The 14,141-nt window shown below is 56.4% G+C and overlaps 1 protein-coding gene across 7 annotated transcripts in view; it reads right to left on the bottom strand.

The window, feature by feature from the left end:
* The window catches only part of GRM4 (glutamate metabotropic receptor 4), a 117,641-nt gene that overhangs the window by 28,531 nt on the left and 74,969 nt on the right, over positions 1-14,141 (bottom strand). For all 7 annotated transcript variants that reach the window (XM_046006405.1, XM_046006407.1, XM_046006403.1 and 4 more), the window contains 3 exons: positions 7,197-7,332; positions 4,211-4,365; positions 1,959-2,099 (listed from right to left, as the gene is read on the bottom strand). In XM_046006405.1, the coding sequence (XP_045862361.1) occupies positions 1,959-2,099; positions 4,211-4,365; positions 7,197-7,332 (432 nt within the window). The remainder of the gene's footprint in view (positions 1-1,958; positions 2,100-4,210; positions 4,366-7,196; positions 7,333-14,141) is intronic.

Genomic DNA, 14,141 nt, shown 5'->3' with positions numbered 1-14,141 from the left:
CATCAGGCTCCATGCTTAATGCAGAATCCGCTTGAGATCCTCTCTCCCTCTCCCTCTGACCCTCTCACTCAAGCTCTCTCTCTCTCTAAAATAAATAAATCTGAAAAAAAAAAAGATAAAGTAAATAAATCTGGGGCGTTGGGTGGCTCAGTCGTTAAGCATCCACCTTGGGCTCAAGTCATGATCCTGGGATCCTGGGATCGAGCTCCACACTGGACTCATTGCTCAGCAGAGAGCCTGCTTCTCCCTCTTCCACTTGCCCTGTTTGTGTTCCCTCTCTCAGTGTCAAGTAAAGAAATGAAATCTTATCAATTAATTAAAATAAATAAACCTTTAAAAGTAATAACAAAAGAAATATTTTCTAAAATTACGCCAGGAGAAAAGGAGTCACCAAGACGCATGGTCACCCTACCCACAAAGGCTGTCATGTTTGCACTTCTTAAAACCCTGCTGTGATTACTGCCTGATGAAGGCATTTGCTATGCAGCCTTTGGCAAGTAGCTTGGTGTCTCTGACTCTCCATATCCTGCTCTATAACATGGGGATCACAAAAACCCCTAGAACTTTTATAAGAGCGAAATGAGATAACGTCTTTAAAGTGTCTGGATCACAGCAGATGTACAACAAATAGTGGTATTTATGGTTAGTATCTTGCCCAGAAACAGAAGCCCCCACATCAGACAAACACACACATACCCCTTCTCCCTTAGACGTATTGACTCATGTACACACAATCACATACACCTGTGTGTGCACACATACACTACCGTGTACAGTACACCCACACATGAGCATGCCTGCTGGGCCCGGGGGAGGGGAGGGGGGGATACCCATGGTCCTAAATGGCCAATATTCCTGAGTCCCAGAGGGCGCTGGCCACCAGAGGGCAGCATCCTCCCCACCCACCTACCAACCTCATCCACCTTCCTCCTCGCCTGGCCCTGGGGATCTCCCTGCCCCCTAAGATTCCATGCAGGGTGTCCCTGCACCCTTGCAGTGGTCCCTTGCTCATCTGGCCCTCTGCCCAAGCTACACCAATCAGTCCAGGAGGATACAGGAGGGAGTTCACCAGGTATCACTCATGTTGAAAGTACCCAGAGCTCCCCCAAAGTCAGAGGCAAGGTCCTGTGGCAGAGCTGCTCAGACTAAGTACAGAGGGACCCACATCTGAATGTGTCTAAATGTGGACACTCCGTGATGGCTGCCCCAGGAGACTGAGGGCCTGGAGCTCAGACCTAGGTTCAAATCAGGCTTACCACCTTCCCTCTACAGGAACCCTACCTGAGCCTCTGTTTTCCAGTCTGTAGAATGGACCCATTGTCTCATCCTCCTGTGACCCATTCCCTATCCTTTTAAGGACTTGGCTCAAATGTTACCTTTACGTGAAAGCCATCTGCTTGTTTTAGTTGTTTTTACTGCGCATTTGCTTTCTGACGTACTCTATAGCTTACTTATTTATCTTGTTTAAGCATTATCCTATTAGGATGAAAATTCCAAGAGATTTTTGACTCTCTTATTCAGTGCCATATCCACAGTGCTTAGTACAGAGCAGGGCACACCCTGGGAGTCAGACTGGTGTTTGCTGAATGACTGAGGGAACCGGGTGGGGTTAGAGATGATTTCTCCAAAATGCTCGGACCAGGGAGCATCGGGGCTCCCCCACTGGGTCATTTCTGTGGACTCATCCTAGGGACGTTTCAGATGAACCCCAAGATGACCACAGGCCGGACAGAACCCCTTTCGCCCCAGCAGCATCACCGACGACTGAGAGCGCCGCGGTTTCTTAAGATTCTACGCCCTCCCACCCCCGCCCTGTGCCCGCCCCTGCCCCCTCAGACCCCGCCCCGTGGGCCCCTAGCCCGGCCCCCAGGAGCCAGCCCACCTCCCCGCCCAGCTCGGGCGGTAAGCCCACGCCCCTCGCCCAGGGCCCATCCTGGCCCCGCCCCGCGCGTGCTCACTGGTGCACTTCTTGACGTGACTGCCCTTCTTGAGCGCGTGGCGGCTCAGCTTGCAATGGAAGTTGTCCTCCCAGAACTCGGCAAACCAGATGTTGCGCCGGTTGTTGTCCAGCGTGCGGCTGGAGAAGTAGCGGTCGAAGCCTGGCAGGGAACCAGGATGTCAGTTAGGGCCTTGCGTACCCATTCCCCTCCTGTCCCCAGCCCTTCCGCTTTCACTACCGCCCCCCTCCCGCCGCCCCAGCTTTAGAGATGGCCCAGGCAGAGGGAGGGAGGAATGGAAGAGCAGAGCCTCTGATCCAAGGCCCAGCCGGAAAAAAACAAAACGTGGAGCATTTCATTTCATTCAAAATGAAAAGAGCTGTACTAAGTCCCAGGGGAGCATGTGTAATCTTAACAACCGCTGTCTATGGAAAAGAAGTCTGCCGTTGAGGGTCCTTCTCGCTTCACGTTCTAACCACCCAGATGCTAACAGGGGACCTTTTTGAGAAGCAACCACGTGGGGGTCCTGAGATTAGAGCAGAGAGGCAGGTGGGAGGGCTGACCAAAGCTGGGAGCTCTGGCCATCTCTGGTTCGAAAGAGGAGCGGGACAAGAGAGGGCAGGGGATGACCCAAGTCATACAGCAAGACCAGGGCCTGGATCTTCTGTCTTCGAGTCCAGAACTCCCCCAACACTGGCAGACACGACTTCCTCCTCCAGATGTTCCAAAGGGAACTCACCGCCTCTGCTCTAAGCCCAGGAAAAAACCCCACCCCAGGACGGGTGGGCTGGCGAGTGAACAGCGCCTGCTCTCTCCCCTCAGTGCCCCTCCCGCATGGATGATGTTCCCAGTACCGTTGCATTGTTGACGGAGCTGCCAGGGGTGCCTGAAAGTTCAGTAGGGTCCACACTGGGGCAGGGTTCAAGTCAAGTGACTGTCGGAGCTGTAGGAGAATGCTGACATTGGTGAGGGACTGGGCGAGGGTGGGCTTTCCCAGCCTTGGCACTAGTGACACTTAGGGCCAGATCATTACGAATTGTAGGGAGCAGGACGTAGAGTGGCCTCACCCCCTAGGTGGGACAACCAAAAATGTCTCCAGATTTTGCCAGATGTCCCTCGCGGGTCACATCGCCCCCTGGATGAGAACCACGGTTCAAAGTCTTCTCTAATATCGCAGAGAGAAAAGGGACTTGTCAGACGGGTTCTGGGTTTCAATCCCGGCTCTGCCACTTAATAGCCACTATATGTCACTTTGTCTCTCTGAGCCTTAATGTATTCATTTACTAAATGTGGGGGAAAGTGTCTTGTGGGGTCACGGGAAAGACTAAATGAGATGTCTCCCAGTGGCCACAGTCACTACTGTTCTGTGTCTACTATGGCTCGAGACTCAGAAGGATAATGTGGGAACTTCGGCGCCCTCTGCCTCAGGGTAGAGAGAATACAGTGCCTTGTGACCTTCAGCGGGTGCCCCCCATGCTTGGGCCTTGGTCTTTTGGAAAGTTCTATAGAGACAGATGTCTGCAGGCCTTCCCAGCAACATCAATGCCGGCTTCTATTTAACAAAGCAGGAGCAGGGGAGAAGGCCCTGGGAGCCTGCCTCCCCTGGGGTGAGGACAGTGAGGTCCCTGCCAAACTGGGCCACTAATGGGAACTTCACGCCTCACTCACAGTGAGGTTCCGGCCAGAGCAGACCATTCCTGCCCCGGGTGACTGTGGGTTCTGTCCCAAGAGGAAGGGATGCCGGACAAGATAGACCCAACACCGACACCACCACCACTGAGGGCCAGCCAGACCCGGGCAGGGCCTGCAGGGAGAACGTGCCCCCTCCAGCACAGCACCTTCTTGTCTCCAGCTGGTGGCTCCCAGGCCCTTCTGACAGAGGACATGCCCCAGGCAGAGTGAAGGCCTTGGCTCTCTGTTGCAGATGGGAGAAGGGATGGGGGGGTGTGGGGATGAAGGAAAGACCTTGATAAAGAAGCTTCCTGTATGGGCCACCCATCTCCCGCACCCAAAATATCTGAGAAGGGAGAAGAAAGCTCCTGAATCTGGATTTGAATCCTGCTGGGTCGAATGCAGCTAGAAAGTCCATGCAGCCTGGAGCATGAGCATGAAGAGGGTGTGGGCCGAGGAAGAGGAAAGACAGAATGTGGGAAGATGAGGAATGGGTAAGGAATGGAGTAGGGGGACAGTAATAAGGAACAGCTGGGGGGCACACCAACAGTGGGGGCAGGAAAGAATGAGGTGGGGGCGCAGTCCAGGGCTGCGGGGCCTACCTCGCACGGACATCCTCTTGGGGAGGATAGTGACAGCGCCCTCGGCCACCTCCTCCAGGTGCAGCACGGGGGCACTCTTGGAGCCCCAGCTGTCAGAACCCATCCAGAAGAAGTGGCCTGTCTGGTTGGCCTTCCGCGCCGCCTCGAGCACACGCCTGTGGGAACACGCACCAGCCCAGCCCAGCCGTGTCTGCCCCTGCAACTGTCCCCCCAGGCACCTCTGCTCGCGGCGACCCTTGGCTGATCCCCTGGCATGTCCCTCGAGTAGCCCATGGTCCCCCTGCCCCTGGCCCATGCTTGCCTCTAGGTCCAAGGTGCCCCCCCCCAACTCGATCCTGCCCCCAGGGCCACAGCTGTCCTCGCAAAGACCGTCCCTGTTTCCCTAGGTGCATGCTCACCCCCGGGCTGACTCAGGCCCCAGGATGACACCTGCCCTGTCTGTGTCCTCAGGTTCATGCCCCTGGCCCTGATTCTACAGCCACATCTCGTCTCCTTCTCACATTTATACGTGTGCACGAGCACACACACCTACCCACATGGTTACCCTCTGCACTTGCCACTCCCTGCCAGCAGAGCCCTCTCTGCCCTACCTCTTTCTGTGCCAAAAGCCTAGGACCTCTGAAGAACTGCTTCCCACACCCTCCTGGATGGATGAAAGGGCGCGAGGCAGGTGCTCACCCCCTCCATTGTCCTACTGTGACAGCGGCTGTCATGAGATCCGGGACCCTAGAGCCCAGCACAGGGCAGTGGCCAAAGAGGCACTCAGGAAGGAGAAAACCAGGACTGTGCAAAATTCCCCCAACCCCCTCTCCCATAGTGGGGTGGGGAGAGTAGAACACAGAGGAGGCGAGCACCTTGCTCAGGATCACACAGCAAGCAAGAGGCTGTGATACTAGAAACTGGGACACGGCCACCGGAGCTTAGGAGTGGCTGCTGAGCCTGGGATAGCTTGGGGATGCCAAGGAGAAATAGGTTTCCAGGCCCCAGAGCCCACGCCTTCCCTCCTCCAACAGCTCCTGACTCTCCACAGTCCTGGAGCCCCAAACCTATTGCAGCTGCCCCCCACCCACCAGAATCTGGAGTGGGGCTGTTCCCAGAAGCCACGCCCACAGCCCTATCAATACCCACTTGCATCTGGTCAGCCAGACATGACCAGGGCTCCCAGGCCTCCCTCCCTGCAAAGTCACCTGGGTTTATTTTTACTTCTGTTTGCTTCTGAAAATGCATGTGGATTTCCAGAAATGCCTCTGTTCCCCCCCACCAACTTCCTGCTGCCAGTTCCCTCTGGAGTCAGTCCCTTCCCTACATGCCTCTTGTCTAGGACACAGGGTCCAGTGCCTTCATCCTCCCCTCCCAGCATTTGGGTCCATCTGAGCTAAGCAGAAGGCCTCTGGAGCAGGGCGCACCTCTGTGCGGGGGGCGGGATTTGAGTGCTGGGCTTTGGGGTGGTGGTGGGGACAGCTGTGCAGGGACCAGTGACTGAAGTGAGAGAAAGGACTTTTGAAGGGACCCTCCTGCTCCAGGAGATGGCAGACCTGCGGGTAACAGGAATGTCCCGAGGCAGAACTTACGGAGACTATAAGGCTTGAGGGGGTCAGGAGCAGACCCTGGGCTCAGCAGCCTCTGACTTCCCCTTCCTAGCCTTTCACTGCCTGAGACACCGTCCTTAGAGCTGGCTTTCGGGGCCTTAATGATCTTCCAGAACTTCCCACTCCATCCTGCAGGGACCTGGCAATGTCTCCCAGGGGAAATCTGTTTTGCTGCAGCTCGGGTCCAGGATGGGGTCTTTACCAAGTGGGGAAAGTGCTGGAAAGAATGGGACCCGGATGGACACTGGTTAGCGACAGGGAGGGAGGTACATGGGGGCAGAGGCAGATAGGCAGCTTTGGCTGGGCTGGAGGGCAGGGGAGGCCTGTGGGCACAGCAGGCTAGGACACCTCAGGCCAGCCAACTGAGAGAGGAGGTCTGGGGAGGACGTCTACTATCTTACTCTGCAAGTGCAGGGGCTGTGTCTCCTCTGCTCAGACTGGAGCTCCCTGAGGGCAGGGCTGTGTCTCTTGTCTCCCCCCTCAGACTGGGGTTCCTGAGGGCAGGGCTGTGTCTCCCTCCAGACTGAGGCTCCCTGAGCTCAGAGCTGGTGTTTCTCTCCCCTTCCAACAGGACAATCACAGAGGCCTGCCCCATCTTGGCCTTGACATTAGCCTGAGAGGCAGCAGCAAGGGAAAAGGAGGAGGAAGGGAAGTGGGTTAAGATGGGGCTTTTCAGTGCACCCAGACTTCTGCCTGGGGACCAGAAGCAGACGTGCGGAGAGGGCAGGATTGACAATGCACCGTCCTGGCACCCAGAAGTCCATCCATTTCCTGTGCAGAGGCAGAGACTGAAGCCCAGGACTTCAGGATACCGCCAGGATACCGCCCACTGTGAGCATGTACCCAGGTCGGGACTAGACCCACAGCCCAGGCCTCTTCCCACTACTCCAAGCTTGGCCGAAAACAGGAGGCAGGGGCTGACAGGGGCTCCGCAGGCCCCGGGCCCCTGCTGTGTGCCAGACTCTGCTTCCCGTGTTCAGGTCTCAAATAACATTATCAGGCCAGCATCTCTAGCTCCCCCTCCCCCCCTTTTTTTAAAGCAGAAAAGAAGCACAGAGAGGTTGAGACACTTGCCTCAGGTCACACAGCTAGGAGGAAGGAGAGCAGGATTAGAACCTAGGTGCTTTGGCTAAAAACCAGGGAGCAGGGGTAGAAAGGAGGGAAGCAGGGAATGGGAGTGCCAGGGCCTTAGCAGCTGGCAGAATGGATGCAGGGAACAGGGAGGCAGGGGAAGGGGGGCCCATCAGCAGCTGCCTGTGCCCCAGCCTGAGGAATGTCGCACCCCACCTCTTTGGAGCCTGTGGTGGGGTCAGGCTCGCTAGGAAGGTCTCCAGCAGGACCGCTGACTCTCCCCATGACCGGCTCCCAACCCCCACCCAGCTGCAATCCACTCTCACCTGATGTCATCCTCATTGGCAAAGATGATGACCGCCCTGGCGTTTGAGGTCTCCAGGAGGCGCCGGACGATCTTATCGAACTCCCCAGGCTTGGGCTCCCGGGGTATCTTCACTGACTGCGCGATGCACACGCCCCCTGTGGGAAGGGTGTCACTCAGCCCCAGAGTGGCCGGAGTCTCTCCCCGCCCTCCCACGCGCACTCCCCTCCAGGAGACAGAAGCCAAGGACTGCCCACAGATCCTGCAAGCCGGACTCCTGCAGTCCTGCAGCCGGACTCCTAGATCCCAAGTCCAGATCTCCAGGCACAGACTATGCGGTCAGACAACTTTGGATTCCACCTCTCACCAGCTGGATGACCCTGGGCATGTCACTTCAGTTCTTTGTGTCTCAGTCCCCACCATATATAAAACAGAGGCTGCTAGCAAGAGGCGATACAGCATTGTGATTAGGAGCTAGATAGCCTGGGTTTGAATCTCAGCTCTGCTACTTACTGCTGTGTGACCTCGAGGCAGTTACTGAACCTCTCTGTGCCTCATGTACATCATCTATAAAGTGAAGATAATCCTACTTACTTCACAGGGTTGTTACAAGGCTAAGTGAATTACTGCTCACAAACACAAGAATATCAGACACGCAGGGAATAGTTAGTAAATGATGGTTATTTTCATTGAAACTAACGTTTTTTTCGAAGAGTAACTCTGGGAAGAGAGCAAGTTGCCCACCCTGGGCTATCAGTACGCCATGCACCCACATCCACAGGCACCTCCCAGGGCTCTTGTCCCCAGGTCACGTGCTCATCAACAGGCCCCTGGACAAGAGCTCTGCACACTGCCACTGACTCACATCCGCCCATCTCAGGCCCATCCCCCCGGGGCGTCCCAGGCTCTCCTTTCCCAGCTCTTCAGTTCGTAGGCTCCCCAGCTCCCACAGGGTGCCCTGACGCCTCTCCCCCCAGTCCCAGTTCAAGAGCTCACAGGAAAGCCATTCTAACGAGGTGCTTCAAGCAGAGTGACCCAAGGAGCTCTGAAGGGGTCGGGGGGTGGGGGGTTGGGGAGCCCTCCTGTCTCTCTGGCCCACTGGCACCTGGCTGACTCCTAGAGGAGGGGCCAGGAGCCTATCTCTTGAGCTCATTCCCCTACGAGAAGCCCAGCACCCATGCCTGCAGAAGCATCCAGAACGCAGAGTCAATACTTGAGGGCCAGATTCACACCCAGACTGTGCGGCTCACAGAAGCCCTGGGAGCACCTCAGACTTCACCCAGCCAGTTCCCAGCTTTAGGCATGTGTCCAGTGCTGGTAGGAGACAGGTATCATCCGTGCGCTGAAATCCCACCTGACCTCCTGGTACGAAAGCACTTGGGGACCACTGTTGCTGTTATCAACAGCCTTGGATAGACAAGGACACTAGAGAGGAGAAGGAGCTTGCCCAAAGCCACACAGTCCCCTGCCCCTACTGCGACACAGAACAGGGAGCCTCCCAGGATTAAGAACCCCAGCACCCCAGGTGGCAGAGTCAGGACTCAGTTGATAGAAAAGCATGGGGGATTATTCTTAATGAAGCCGATCCTTTATCTAAGACTGTCCGTCTCCTCTGGGCCTTCGCAAGGGTCTCAGCCCAGCTCCACCCCAAATAGGAACCAAGCAATGCCTCAAACCATCTACCTCAGTTGGGTACCTGGCTGCTGCCCCTGGGCCTCTGAATGACCTCCGCCCATGCTGGGGTCACCTGAATGCCCCTATACAGACTCCATGTGCATCAGTGGGGGGTCCACATCTTCCCTCGGCCCCACCAGGAGAAATGCCAACACCCAGCCTCACTCAAGAAGGAGACTCTACCCTTGGGCGGGGAGGTAGCAACCAGGGAAGGCTGCCCAAAGGCGGTGACCCTGAGCTGAGTCTGAGGGCAGAGGCATATGCAGCCAGATGGGGGTCATTCTGGGGAGAAACAAGATACACCCTCTAGAAGGGAGGTTGTTCTGTGCCAGGACCTCCCAGGCCTAGGGCGACACGACACACACATGCTCACAGCCTTATCCCCAGGAAGCAGACCCCTTGGTTCTCCATAGCTGGCTAAGCAGCCATGGCCCTCTGGCCCGGCCCCTGACCAGAACCCATCTCCCTTACTTTCTGCCTTTTGCAGGTTGACCAAGCTCCTTGTCTCTCTCCTAAGGCACCAAAGAAGTCCCAAGTCCTAGAGAAGACCAGGGTTAGGGAGAGAAGGAGGGAGGATCCTTTGCAGGACTGGCCTTTCCAGACTGGAGTCCCATAGAGAGAGCCAAGGGGAGACAGTCCGCTTCCCACAGCGCTGGCCTTGCTCTAATGGTGGCTGGGCAAACATTCAGCTCCTGGCTAAACCCTCCATATGGTTCCTTTCCAGTTAGAAAGTGGGCCAACTGTGACATTTCCCCCCATCTGGAGAGACAGATGGACAAGGGGAGGCGGCTGGACAGGGGGTGAGGGCAAGCCGCCTGGCTCCAGGACAGGAGGGGAGCAGGGGTAGAAGGAGGGAAGCAGGGACTGGGAGTCAAGTGTCCTTAAACGGGCAGCAACTTGCAGATTAAGTCTTCTTTCTGGGCCATGCCCCCTCAGGAGGATCTGTGGGATGATCCCACCTGACAGCCCAGGGCAGATCTTTTTTTTTTTTTTTTTTTTAAGATTTTAATTACTTATTTGACAGAGAGAGAAAGACACTGAGATAGAGAACATAAGCAGGGGGAGTGGGAGAGGGAGAAGCAGGCTTCCCGCTGAGTAGGGAGCCTGACGCAGGGCTTGATCCCAGGACCCTGGGATCATGACCCGAGCCAAAGGCAGATGCTTAATGACTAAGCCACCCCAGCACCTCCAGGCCAGGGCAGATCTTGCATGCTTCATTTCTCTGGGGGAAGAAGAACTAAATGACCACAGCACCATCATCTAGAATGTGAGTGAGCCTCGAGGTACTTCAGACGGGAGTATGGTCTGAGCAGGACACCCTTACAACCACAAGAGAGGGAGGCAACGGGAGAGGAGTTTGGGGATTTCTGCAGAGCTCGAAAATACCAGCGAATATTCAGGAAGCGTCTAATGTGTGTTGAAGCTTATTCTGCAAATTTTACATGGCTTCGTTCAACTGGGGTGTCATCGGCACATCTCTAATTTCTAGATGAAGAAACTGAGGCACAGAGAGGCTAAGGGGCTTCCCAAGGTCACACAGACGGCCAGGGGTAGGGTGGAGGTTTAAACACAGGCCACCTGGTTCCCACAGCCACCCCCACAGCTAGTCCATTGTGTCACGGCTCAGGCCACACGGGGAAAGGGTTGGGGGCCAAGGTCAGAGGAACACCTGCAGCCCATAGACAGGGACACGTCTGGGCCTGCTCTGGAGGAAGTGCCCACTGGTGTCACCACCCCGAGGTGAGAAACCAAGGTCCTATAGGGTCCCTGTGCAGCCCAGATGTCAGCCTGGCTGCTCCAGGGACCCCAGAATGGGGAGTAAGCAGCTGGCTCACCAGGGGCTCTGCTGGCATGACACGAGCTCCCAGCCATGAGTGGTACAACATCTCCTCCAGCTGCCCTCCTGGCCCCTCGCTGGAGCAGGAGAAGACCGGAGGAGCCCCAGAGGGACCCAGGGAGTCCTCACACCCCCCAGGGCAGCTGCTAATAGCCCCATTTTACAGATGAGCCCTAAGGCTCAGACGCGCTGGGTACCCTCACAGAGGTCACACAGCCTGTAAGTGGGACTGCAGTCTCTGTGTCCAGACCCTCTCTCAGGCAGAGAAAGAAAAGGCCTGGGTCACAGGGTCCGTGCAGACCCCGACTTCCTGCAGTCCTTCCCCCCCAAAAGACCCCAAGCACATGCCAAGCCCCCAGCCCTCTTGCCTGCCGTCCCCCCCACTGCAGATCCCTGACCATCACCGTGCCTCCCACTAACGCTCCCCTCGGATTCCTTCTTCAAATCTCTGTACCATGGAGGGCGCCCTTCTCCACACCCCTACTCCTTCCATCTGCCCCATGGCCTCTCTCTTTGGATAAAATATGAACCCATGAGTCCATACAGACAATAAACAGAATTAAATTAAACCCAAGCAACAAGAAACGAGACCACTCTCTATCTCTGCTCAGAAGCTCGAACCTTCTACCTCTCCCAGACTCCAGGCACAGGATCTTAAGAAGGCAGGGGGCATGGAAGAGACCAGGGTTCCCCCAAAGCCCCCCTTAGCAAGTCCCTCACTCTACACTCCAGCCTCCCTGCCCTCCCTGGGGAGCAGCCAGCTGCAAGCTACGTACAACAGCTCTGCTGTCCACCAGTCACTGCGTCCACTCTCAGGGCCATGGGCACGAAGCCACAACCACTTGCCAAGCCCATCTGAGCACACGGAGGCGTAGGGACCTCAGAGACCTCCGGGCCCAAGCTGGGCAGAGAGCGAGGAGAAGGAGGCCAGAGAGAAGCAGCACTCTATCCAGGGGTGCGCGGCCACTGGGGCACAGAGCCCACTTCCTGCTGAGGTTTCAAATCCTGGCCAGCCCTCTGTGGCTTCCCGCCTGCTTTTGTCACTGCATCAGCAGAGCCACCCAGACTAAACCAGCACGGAATGCTGGAGCGGTCCTATCACCTCCCTGGGCCCCACCTCCCTTCCCCCTCCCTCCCCCTCTGAGTGGGTGTCAAGGCCACCCCCAGCTGTGGAGACCCAGGGCCCCGCCCTCTCGCCACACCTTCCCCTCCCATTGGTCAAAACAGACCCTCCTCGGGTCCATCCCTCAAGACCCTGCAACTGCTCCCAGAAAGCTGGACAAGTCAGTGGGGAGCAGCCACTGAACACTTTGGAGACCACATGGTAACATCTAACAAAGTGGGGTGTGCCAGCACATCCCGTTCATCATTCCTCCCACAGGAACGCACACTGGGACCCAGGCGCCCCACGCAGACGGGCCCTGCAGCGCTGTCTGAAACAGCAAACACGCAGAAAGGATCTAAATATTGTACAACAGAAGAACAGATAAACTGTGGTGTTTGTACAATGGAAAGAAAACAGCTCTCACGTATTGGCACAATAACATCCGGAGAACCGGAAGTTGATCGAAAAGGCCAATCGCCACATGATCTGTCCCGTTTATGAGGAAATCAAAGACCACATGTGATAAGACTCGGCATACACGGAGACACACATCCATAGGAGCAAAAGCTATGCAAAAGCAGGAGCTTCTGTCTGTTGCACTCACTGCAACTTCCCCAGTGCCTAGAACAGTGCCTGGCATACAGTCGGTGCTCAATAAATGCGGGCTGAATGACTAAGCTTGGTCAAGAAAGGAATCCTCTGAACCACCTTCAGTCGCGGTTGCCTTGAGGTTAGGAAGCAAAAGAACCAGACTGAGAAGGGCTCCATGGAGGAGCTTCATGCCCTCCCTGAAGGGCCGCGTGGAGGTTGGCTTCCAGATGATCCACATTTTATCTCTTCAAAAAAAATCAGAAGCAAATACAGCAAAATGTGAATGCTCAGTAAACATGGACCCCAGAACCCAAACCAGACAAAACTTTCAGACACAAGCCCCAGTGATGGTGTTCTAGTCTTCATGTGTGCCGCCTGATGGACAACACACGGACACACCCAGTCTCCTTTTCCGTCTGTGAAATGCAGCCCTTCAGCCGCTCCCAGCCTAGTGGCCTCCACAGTGCACTGGAGTGGAAGGGAGTGGGGTGCCCACCAGCCTTCTGGCTCCTGAAATCCTATCTTCCCCTCACGCCCCTGCCTTGACTTGAATGTGACATATAGACTCCACTAGCAAAACTTGATCCTGGTTTCCTGTTGTATTTTGTGGTCTCTGAGCCCTTTCCATTTGCGGTCTGATGACCTTTCCCGGTGTTCTCCAGGTCCTGCCGATGCTCCTGTGTCTGCCTCCAACTGCACTCCCCAAGGGCAAGACCAGGTCTGTACATTTGCACATTCATTCACTCAGGCATGCGTTCATTCGAGAAGTGCCCTGCTCAGTTCCTGGCACAATCAGATGCTGAGAAATGATAACAAGGTAGATCCCTGCCTCGGAGCTCATGCTCTACTGGGAAAGGCAAGGCCAGAAAAGAGAGCGATCGGCCAGAGGAGGAAGGCAAGGGGGCAGCCTCCTGGACGGCAGGCACATACAGTGGCAGGGGACGGCCCCTCAGGTGCCGGGCCCACCGCCTGCTTCTCTGTGCTTCCTCACACACCCACCAACACACCCTGCCTACGTGCCACAACCGATTTCCCTTCATGGAGTCAACAGAGGTTTACTGAGCCCGTTAGGTGCCTGGAAACTTCCAGATGCTAGGATCCAGCCCTGAGGAGGCCAGACCCCTACCCCCAGACAACCTACTCGAGGTGGCAGAAAACCTCTTGGGGGCAGGGCAGAGGAGGAAAGCAGCAGGGTGACGTGAGGGCGGGAGAAGGGGGCTGTAGCCGCTCGTTCCACCCCTTGCGTCCTAGAGGACACGCAGGCTCAGACCAGGCCTGCAGCCTGAGAGGCAGAGGCAGCTTTGGACTCGGCTCTGACTTTTCCCTAGGAGCTGCCGCCTTGCCTGAGAGCCAGGAATTGAAAACACTTTGGACCTTTAAGTCCCACCCTCAAGTGCGCGCCCGCTGCTGAAATGACCTCGTTTTTCTGTCCTCCGCTGGCCGGGAGGGTGTGTTCCCGGCTCCCTCCATGAGCCCAAATGATCGGGGGAGCCTGTCTGAGGATGGGGATGTGGAAACCGACAGGCGTGAAGGGACCCCCAGAAGGAGTCAGTCTGCCACCCCCCTCCCCTTGAAGGGTCTCCCTAAGCCCCTGGGGACTCGGGTTTGCACACACGCACCTGCACTCAGCCTCTTCCTCCTCCCCACACCTCCCTGTCCCCCACCAGACGGCTCTCCCCACTCCACCTGTCTAAATAAGCCTTCCCCACCATCCTGCCACCACCCCCCCCACAAGCAAGCCCCAGATCCCCAGCCTTCAC

This window comes from Meles meles, chromosome 5 (assembly GCF_922984935.1).
Source record: "Meles meles chromosome 5, mMelMel3.1 paternal haplotype, whole genome shotgun sequence".
Classification (NCBI taxonomy): domain Eukaryota; kingdom Metazoa; phylum Chordata; class Mammalia; order Carnivora; family Mustelidae; genus Meles; species Meles meles.
This window is presented reverse-complemented; position numbering and strand designations above follow the sequence as displayed.